Source organism: Seriola dumerili, unplaced genomic scaffold, assembly GCF_002260705.1.
Source record: "Seriola dumerili isolate Sdu_G_001 unplaced genomic scaffold, Sdu_1.0 BDQW01000312.1, whole genome shotgun sequence".
Lineage (NCBI taxonomy): Eukaryota > Metazoa > Chordata > Actinopteri > Carangiformes > Carangidae > Seriola > Seriola dumerili.
In genome coordinates this window covers 583,501-592,710 of record NW_019174567.1, presented here as the reverse complement: position 1 = coordinate 592,710, position 9,210 = coordinate 583,501, and the positions used below count along the sequence as shown (strand labels likewise).

The 9,210-nt window shown below is 47.6% G+C and overlaps 1 protein-coding gene across 1 annotated transcript in view; it reads right to left on the bottom strand.

The window, feature by feature from the left end:
• Nucleotides 1-871: 871 nt before the first annotated feature.
• The window catches only part of vash2 (vasohibin 2), a 23,659-nt gene continuing 15,320 nt past the window's right edge, over nucleotides 872-9,210 (bottom strand). The window contains exons 6-9 of the mRNA XM_022758890.1: nucleotides 8,229-8,466; nucleotides 7,991-8,134; nucleotides 4,770-4,888; nucleotides 872-1,315 (exon numbers count right to left, since the gene is read on the bottom strand). Coding sequence (XP_022614611.1) covers nucleotides 1,246-1,315; nucleotides 4,770-4,888; nucleotides 7,991-8,134; nucleotides 8,229-8,466 — 571 coding nt within the window. The 3' untranslated portion in view covers nucleotides 872-1,245. The remainder of the gene's footprint in view (nucleotides 1,316-4,769; nucleotides 4,889-7,990; nucleotides 8,135-8,228; nucleotides 8,467-9,210) is intronic.

Sequence of the window (9,210 nt, the reverse complement as noted above, 5' to 3'; positions counted from 1 at the left end):
CGCCTCCTGCATCAGACAGAACTGTGCCGTGGTTGAGTCTGTATCCTTCTTATCTGAATCAACCTTTAATACTTTCTGCTGGGTCAGCGGTGAATCAAGAGGCTGAGAGCGGGAAAGGTCCGGATCACCTGTTGAGGTGTAACAACGTGGGCGGAGTCATGTTTAACACAGACGTCAGAGTGATGACTTCAGCTACAGCTCGTTCTCCCACAGACGACGACAGCAAGCTGTTGGTTCAATAAAGAACCGTGTGGCCTGTGAACGTTTCAGCTGTAAAACTGTTCGACCTGCTCGTTCTTCTTCTGACGGATCATCAGCTGCTGAGAATCACCGTCTGGAAAAACACCACAGAACAAGAACGTCTGGTCCAAGACTCGTCAGCTGTTAGGGTCGAGTTTCAGTGTGTCAGCCGGAGGTCCAGAGAGAGGGATGGAAACAGAGCTGTGGTTCTGTATGAGAGAGAGCGAGGGAGGGAGAGGGAGGGAGAGAGAGAGAGAGAGAGAGAGGGAGGGAGGGAGAGAGAGAGAGAGAGGGAGAGAGAGAGGGAGAGAGAGAGAGGGAGGGAGGAGGAGAGCGAGGCGGAGAGAGGTAGAGGGAGAGAGAGAGGTAGAGGGAGAGAGAGAGAGAGGTAGAGGGAGAGAGAGAGGGAGAGGGAGGGAGAGAGAGAGGTAGAGGGAGAGGGAGAGAGGTAGAGGGAGAGGGAGAGAGGGAGAGAGAGAGAGGTAGAGGGAGAGGGAGAGAGGGAGAGAGGGAGACAGAGAGAGGTTTGCCGCAGTGCTCCACTGATCGTTCTCTGATCTCCTGCAGTGACTCCTCCTCCTCCTCCTCCTCACCTCCTCCTGAACTCGGGGGTGGGGGGGGGGTGATCTGAGACTCCTGTTCCTGGTCACATGTTGTCAGGACACGATGACTCTCAGAGTTTAGATTCTTTTGTTCTGAAATGAGAAACAAACAGCTCCTCTCCTGAACTCCTGCTCCTCAGAGCGTGAGGAGTTTCAGCTGCAGGACTGAAGTGTGTGAGTGTGAAAACAGAAGGTGTGATGACATTGTTGCTGCTGAACAGGTAAAAACACCTTCAGAGTCTCACAGACGTTCTTCCTGTTATTTCATTTTTATTTGAGCGTTCAGAGACTCCTCTCCTAAAAGGCTGGTGGCTGTTGGAGACTCTTGGGTCGCGGCGGTTGAGACGTCTTGGTGGATGTGGGAGGGGCTGAAGGGGACCGGGGGAGGGGTGAAGGGAGGGGATCAGATGCGGATCTGGTAGCCATCGTTGAGAGTGCTGAGCTCTGGAGGTTTCCTCTCAACCGAGGCCGGTCTGAAAGATAAAAGATAAACACACTGAAAACACACAAGCTCCTTCATGATGACGGCCGTCTCCATTAGAACTGATTTTCCTTCAAGCTCCTCCAGTGTAAAGGTCTGTGTCCATGTGTAGTGTGATTATAGATCAGCTCTAGCTTCTATATTAATACTGTGAAAGTATCAAAGCCTCAGTCCACAGAGAAATGCACACAGCCTGTATTCAGAAACTGAGCCTTAAAACCAGCCGTCAGGACTTCTGGAACTTTGTGATGTCACAACAAAGCAGTCACCAAGCCCCGCCCACCTGGACCCACCATCCAAACCTTGCAGGATTTGGTTTCTCTGAGTGTTTTTACCTGAAATCTGCTTTATTTTTATTGGATCAGTCAGAAAACAGTCAGCCAATCAGAAGAGAGGCTCAGAGCCTCCTCTCTTCTGATTGGCTCACCGACCTGTTGTTACTAGAGCTGCAGAGAGAAGCCTGAGAGAGGAGATGTAAAACTACACTGAGATGGTTTTTATATCTTCTGATGGATCAACACTTCAAATAAAACACAGAAGAAGAAGAAACGTGGAGCTTTAAACTCTCACAGCTAAAAACATACGACTCTCTCAAACGATTAGTTCCATTATTGATTAATGTGATCAGTTCCTTCTTGATGGGCAGAGCAGGAGTAGAAACTACAGCCTGTCTGAAATGGGTCCACGCTTCAGTAGACAGAGTGACTTCATGACGACACCAGATCAGTACAAACAACGCAGCCATGAAAAGCTTCAACATCTCAGTCTGTTTAATCTGATCTGATGAGTTTTTATTGTTTTTAAAGGTTATTTTAACATCATCTTAATGTTCTGTGTGATTGTACTTCCCTTCCTCTGTAAAACACCAGCTCAGTCACTTCCAGTCGGTTTGTTCATGTTTTAAGGTGGAATTGCTCCGTGTGTCTGCGGCGCCTTAAGGACACGTGCGGTGCAACATGGTGAGTAATGCTGAAGATAAACAGAAGTGTTACTGTCCCTTTAAGAGGAAGAAAAGAGCAGGATGAAAGATGGAAAATAAGAAGGAGCCTCAGCTCTGTCTCTCTCAGAAAGTCATCAGATTTAATCCTCCCCTCTCTCCTCTCCTTCCTGCCCTCATGTCCTCTCTCTCTTCTTCCTCTCCTCTCTTCATCCTGTCTTTTATTTCTTTGTATTTCTGTCTGGAAGCTTTCGAGCTCTGACACATCAAGGACAGAATGTTATTCGTATAAGTCGGTGTGGAGAGTTAACAGCCTTTTTATTCCTCCTCCTCTCCACCTTTTCTTTTTCCAGCCTCTTTTCTCCTCCTGTCATCTTTCACATTCTCTCTCTTCTCCAGTTTTCTTCTTCTTCTTTCCTTCTCTACACTCCTCTCCTCTTTTTATCTGGCCTTCTTCTCTTCATCCTGTTTGTTGTTTTCCAGTCTGTCACTTCTTCCTCTTCCTCCTCTCAGATAAATGTATTTTAAATCTATTTTCATGTTGTTCTGAATATGTGAACATATTATATATTACATGTGAGGTGTTTGTGTTTTTCAGGCTCCTGCAGCTGAAATAAACCCTGTGCTGTTCAAGTGTCGGAGCGCTCGGCAGCTGGTTATTACACTGTCTGAGAGGGAAGCGGCGACACGCTGCTAAGTGCTCTGTTGATAAGAGTAATGGCTTTTTAAGCACCACGTTCAGGAGGTTCAGCTCCTGGTGGTTTACACTGAAACAACCCACTGAAGAAGATGAAAAGAACCGATGAGTCGTCACGTCTCATTTGACTCCAACAGAAACAGTCGGACTCTGACGCTCCTGTTCCCCTGCAGATCTGACTGTAGATCTAATGAGAGAAATCCGAGTGTGAACTGGTTTCAGCCGTTTCACCTCCTCTATGATCATCAGCAAAATGATTTCTATTCTGCACAAGTATCTTTCCAGTTTACAGGATGAGCTGAAACACATCAGTGTTGGCTGCAGGTGTTTAAACCTGGGAAGCACAGGTGAGGACAGTCTACGATCCAAGACTACAAAAAGTGTGAGTGTGTCCCACAGATCTGAAATCTGCTCGTGTTGGTGGGGCAACAACAAATAAGTGTGAACGTTAAACACACACCTGAATAATGAAACAGCTGAACCTCTCAGGAGAAAGGTCACTGCAGTGCCACGTCACCAGGACTGTCACTAACTCTGCTGCAGAGAGTGTGTGTGTGTGTGTGTGTGTGTGTGTGTGTGTGTGTGTGTGTGTGTGTGTGTGTGTGTGTGTGTGTGTGGTGACTCTGCAGGATGGCCGGGCTGCAGCTGCTGTCCAAGTCAGATTGGGTTACATCCCGCCACACAGCTGCCAGCACAACACACACACACACTCAGCATCCTGAATGTGTGTGTGTGTGTGTGTGTGTGTGTGTGTGTCACTGAACCAGGGTGTCGACTCATCCTGTTTTTAAGAGCTGTAGTTGCTGACAGAGTTGTGACTGTTTATTAATTGGACCTAATTCAGTCTTTGTGATTATTTGACCCTCAGAAAACAACAACTGTCTCTTTGTGTTTACCAAGTTTAAATGAAGAGAAGTCTATTTGAAGGGAATCACACAGGGACAAATAACTATCCTTCAGACCTGCAGGACTGTGTTCATACTGAATGAAAGACAAGCTGCTAAATATTCAAACATCTTCAGTCACGTCCTTCCATTTGTATCTGGAGCGACGCAGCTTCAGTTCAGTGTCGCCTCCTCGTCTTTACTTAAAGTGAGCAACTTCATTTTAACGTAAACGTAACAACTTTAACTTAAAACTAACAGTTATATTTACTTAGTTTTATTAACTAAGATCAACTCGTCTCATTTTACAGGGAAGGATTCCTGTTTCACTTGAAGCATCAGCTACTTCACATCCAGTATCTCAGACAGGAAGAGAGCCGCTCTGACACACACACACACACACACACACACACACACACACACACACACACAGAGCTGAACAGGACAAGGACTCGTCTGCCTGGTGATAATGCTGAGCTGTCGGCATCAAACACACACACACTCACACACACGCAAGCTCTTCAAAGTCAGCTGTAGGTTGGGATTAGTGCCTGTGAGTGGCTCTGGATCTGTTGCCCCCCCCCCCCCCGTTTCTCTTCACCCCCCCCCCCACACACACACACACACACACACACGCACACACACACACACACACACACACACACACACACACACACACACAGGATGGGTTGTTACCATCCAAATGTCAGAACAATGAATTCACCTTCAGTCTAAACTCTCCTTGACCTGAGCAGCAGAGCCCTGGGGGAGGGGGGGGGCTTTAGAGACCTTTATTCTGAAAATCTTGTTAGCTGCTAAAACAGAGGGAATGGTCTAGAAAAGACCACACACACACACACACACACACACACACACACACACACACACACACACACACAGTCCTGAGGCAGCAGTGGAAAACACTTACGATTTGTCTCTGCGGTGTGTGATGCGTCGTTGAGGACTGCTCTGACGTCGCCGCGGTGATAAGGATTTTCCCCGGCTCCGCTCTTTAATTGGTGACTGAGCGCTGGATGATTTCAGGATCTAACAATGAAATAAAAACAGAATCGACATGAATCAGTGTTCAGGGAATGAAGCTTGACCTGCTCTGCAGCTCCACAGCTGATCAGTTCTCAGGAGCCCACTGATCAATACCTCGGACCAATCAGCAGACAGGCCAAGTCAGAGAGCAGCTGAAGAAGAACATCTATGTCTATACTTTTTCAGAGAGTTGGTGGAGAGCCAATCAGAGCTGAGAGTGAATGCTGGACACTCCTCGTGGTCGTATCCCTCCGCCGCTCAGACTAGTTCCAGGTCACATCCCTGTTTATCCAGAGTCAGAGAAAATATGAACCATTTGTGTGAAATTTTGTCATAATTGCTGTGTGACCTTTGACCTTTGAGCACCAACATCTAATGAGTTCATCCTTGAGTCCTGGTGAATGTTTGAGCCAAATCTGAAGAAGTTCCCTCAAGGTGTTACGGAGATATCGTGACCTCCGGCTCTGGAGGACTCAAGGATGAGCCCATTAGATTTTGGTGGTCAAAGGTTAAAGGTCAGTGTGACCTCAAGACTTCTCACAACATTTCACACACACGGTTCATATTTTCTCTGACTCTGGATAAACAGGATGTAACCCAGAACTAGTGTGAGTGGCGGAGGGATACGACCATGAGGAGGGGGTTCTAGTTTTTTAATGTCGTTCAGCTCTCGTCACCACGCCGGTCAGAGAGCACAGCTCCCAGCTCTGACGCACCTAAATGGAATGCAGCCCTCATTAATGTCAGAACATCCACCATGTGAGAGACAAACTGAAGTCGGCCATGTTTGACCTTCAGTATAAAACCTGATGACCATGTAAGACTCACACGTCACGTCTGAACGGAGAGGATGAATGTTCATGTGAAAACTACTGTTCACGTCTGTCGGTGACGTCGTCAGTAAACGTGGTGGAGACGGTTTATTACAGAACACGTGCTGCGTCTCTATTTACACCCCGAGTCACTTTCACCATCGACTGAACCTCTGCAGACGAGCCACTGTTCAGCTGCAGGGTGTGTGTGTGTGTGTGTGTGTGTGTAAAGCTATCATTAAGAAGTCAGTGGGAGGAGAGAGCTGCAGGATGAACATGGAAGGCAAGTTTTCCTGGACAAAGCAAAAGCCAGGAAGTGACTGATGTTTCCCAGCTGGTCACGTTCGTCATGTGGTTCTGAAAGATATGTGGGTCAGTGTGTGTGTGTGTGTGTGTGTGTGTGTGTGTGTGTGTGTTTCCAACCCCACTCGTCTCACAGCCTTTTTTTAGCTCGATGCTTCAACTATGTTTTGAAACAGTGAAACCGTAGATGAGCATCTCTCGATCTACACGTCTTCACATTCCTCACATTTACAGTCTATACTTGTGAGGACCGGTCCTGACAAACTGCCACTCAACACACACACACACACACACACACACACACACACACACACACAGAACTCTATAATAAATTCACATTCTCTGGAGGACAGTAGAGATTATGACAAAGTCTCATAAACCACTGCACAGCTCAATACATACATGTACATGTGTGTGTGACAGCTGCAAACTCACTGACCTACATTTCCTGCTGACATGCAATGCTGTCTGTACACACACACACACACACACACACACACACACACACACACACACACACACACACACACACACACACACACACACACACACACACACTCCTTCCTTCCCCATCATGCCCTAAATAATTCCTGACAGTTCATATTCCATGTTCCTCCTGATGGAAACAACATCACTCCGGTCACATGGAAACATGTAATAAAGGTGTTTCCTTTGTTGGTCCATGAGAGTTTCTGAGGAAACAACAACAACCTGCTGAAGAAACTGAAACCTGGAGACAAACAAACAAACAAACAAACAAACACTGAAACACAAAGACAAGCTGCAGGAAGCTGCTGCATCAAGTCATCTTGGTTGAATAAATGAAACCAGCAGAAGTCTCTGTTTACTCTGTGTGTGTGTGTGTGTGTGTGTGTGTCTCATGTTTGTTCTCTGGTCCAGCTGTGAAACAACATGTCTGTCTTGTACCTTGGCAGATAAACGCTCCATCAGTCGACCCACTGTTTGGATGCCCACTTCTGTTTCCACCCTCCACTCCTCAGTGTTTTTATAACCATCCTGGTTGATTTATATTGTGGTTTTGTTCCTCTGCTGGTGCCAGGTCTGTCCTCCTGCTGCAGGCTGCACTCTCACTCACTGTCTTCACTGACTGTTCTTGTAGCTGTAACTGTACATGTTCATTTCTGATCCGTATCAATGATAATGACGGATATAATGTAGTTTTATACCCTGTTTACAGCAGAATTAGCAGCTTTCTTTAAACGAGGGTCAACCTGCTAAAGAGAGGAACAGTGAGCTGCTAGCCGCCGCGCGCTAACTGAAGCCGCTTCCACAGAGACAGACTCCGACTGTGTCTTAGATCTAACAAACAGTCAGACTGCAGAGAGACTGAATTCATCTGTTTAGTTCTTGACGATCTTAAAGCGGACTGTGGTGCAATGAATGAATTCTTGTTGTTGGGTGCTACTGGTCAGGGCAGGTGTCATTGATTGTTACCATGGTAACATTGGTCTTAGGCCTGAGTTACCCTGGAGGTAAAGTGTCTTATGATTGTTCCCTTTTCTACTGCCGACAAAAGCCTGATGTCAGTTCGTCTTAGGCTGCGTCCACACCACCTCCTCTTTTGTTTCCTCCTCCGTCCACACGACTCCACAGTTTAGTTTGAAAACTCTGGCGTTGTGTTGTAGTCTGGACAGAAAGTGAGACCTTTGTAAACAATGAGGTCACAGCCACGGTCTCTCCTGATTGGCTCTCATCAGCCTGGACTACCAGTGGTGAATACAACATGATGATGGATGACAGAGTTACTGACCTTGCTGTCTTTGCAGCTGCTGCTCACTTACATTCTCTGTTTTAATGCTACAACTGCAGAGGAGACAATCTACTTCCTGTTTACACCGGTTCGCACATGCTCAGTGTGGGTCAATGGTCAGAGCCAAAACAAGCGTCTGGACGGAGATCGTTTATGTTTGAAAACACAGTTTTAAAATGAACATGAACGTCTGTGTGTCTGTGCGTCTGCAGCTCGTACCTTCATCCTCATGTCACGACCGTGTTTCTCCAGCTCCTTCCTCATCTCCTGAGCTCCCAGTCTGGCAGCGTTCAGCACCAGATGCTTCCATTCGATTGGCTGGAAGACGTGAGGGTCGTGAGGCACGTACAGGCCGATCTTCACCTGGGAGAGAGAGCAGAGGGTGTGTTTAAAAACCACCGCCCCTGCACCTCCACGGCCCATCTCCGTCCTCCTCTTCCTCCCTCCCCCCTCCTACCTTCTTCAGAGTGTGCTGGTATCTCTTGTAGGAGCTCTCGAACTCGGCCACCAGTTCTCCCAGTGTGCGGTGGGTCAGCGGTTTGTCCATCAGGTCCTGGCGGCGGCTCATGCCCAGCGATCCGTAGCGCCCGTTGCAGTAGACGCCCAGCACGACATGATGGAAGCAGTGGCCCGAAAACTGAGTCTTAAAGCTGATGGGGAAACGCTCGAGAGACGTGAGGCCGTTGGTCAGGTAGCTGGGCGACAGCGAGGGGTTAAGGAAGGATCTGGAGCTTCTTCTGCTGCTGCTGCTGCTGACTCACATTGTCACATGACTGAGCTGCTCATTTCACTACACACCTGAAGAAACACCTGAGACGGAAAGTGGAAGTGACTTTGTTTGGAAATGTTGCAACACAGAAGCTTGAGATCAGATTCGGTCTGACTCTCAGATAAACAGTGTGTGTGTGTGTGTGTGTGTGTGTGTGTGTGTGTGTGTGTGTGTGTGTGTGTGTGTGTGTGTGTGTGTGATAATAGCTCAGGTGGATTAAGGTGCAAATCTTGACCTTTTCCTCTACGTGATTTCAGTGATTAAAAAGTGGATCCAAACGATGACTGAACGAGGTACATATTTAGCCAGCTCACACACACACACACACACACACACACACACACACACACACACACACACAGTTGTTCCTGACCGCTTCATTAAACAGATACACTTCCACGTGATGCCGCTAACAGTAAAGCGCTCTCTCTCTCAGCTGAGACAGTTGCCATAGAAACCACTACGCCTGTCATCAGCACCTATCACTCCCTCACACGCAGCGACGCTTCAGTCCGTCACAGTTCTTCCTCAGAGAAGTCGAGCTAACTGACAAACCTTTTATCTATGGATTTAATGCAGAGCTGATTCACTGTGACACTCCCCCACACCGCTGTCTCCCCCTCTCTCCCTCCCTCCCTCCCTCTCTCTCTCTCCCTCCCTCCCTCTCCCT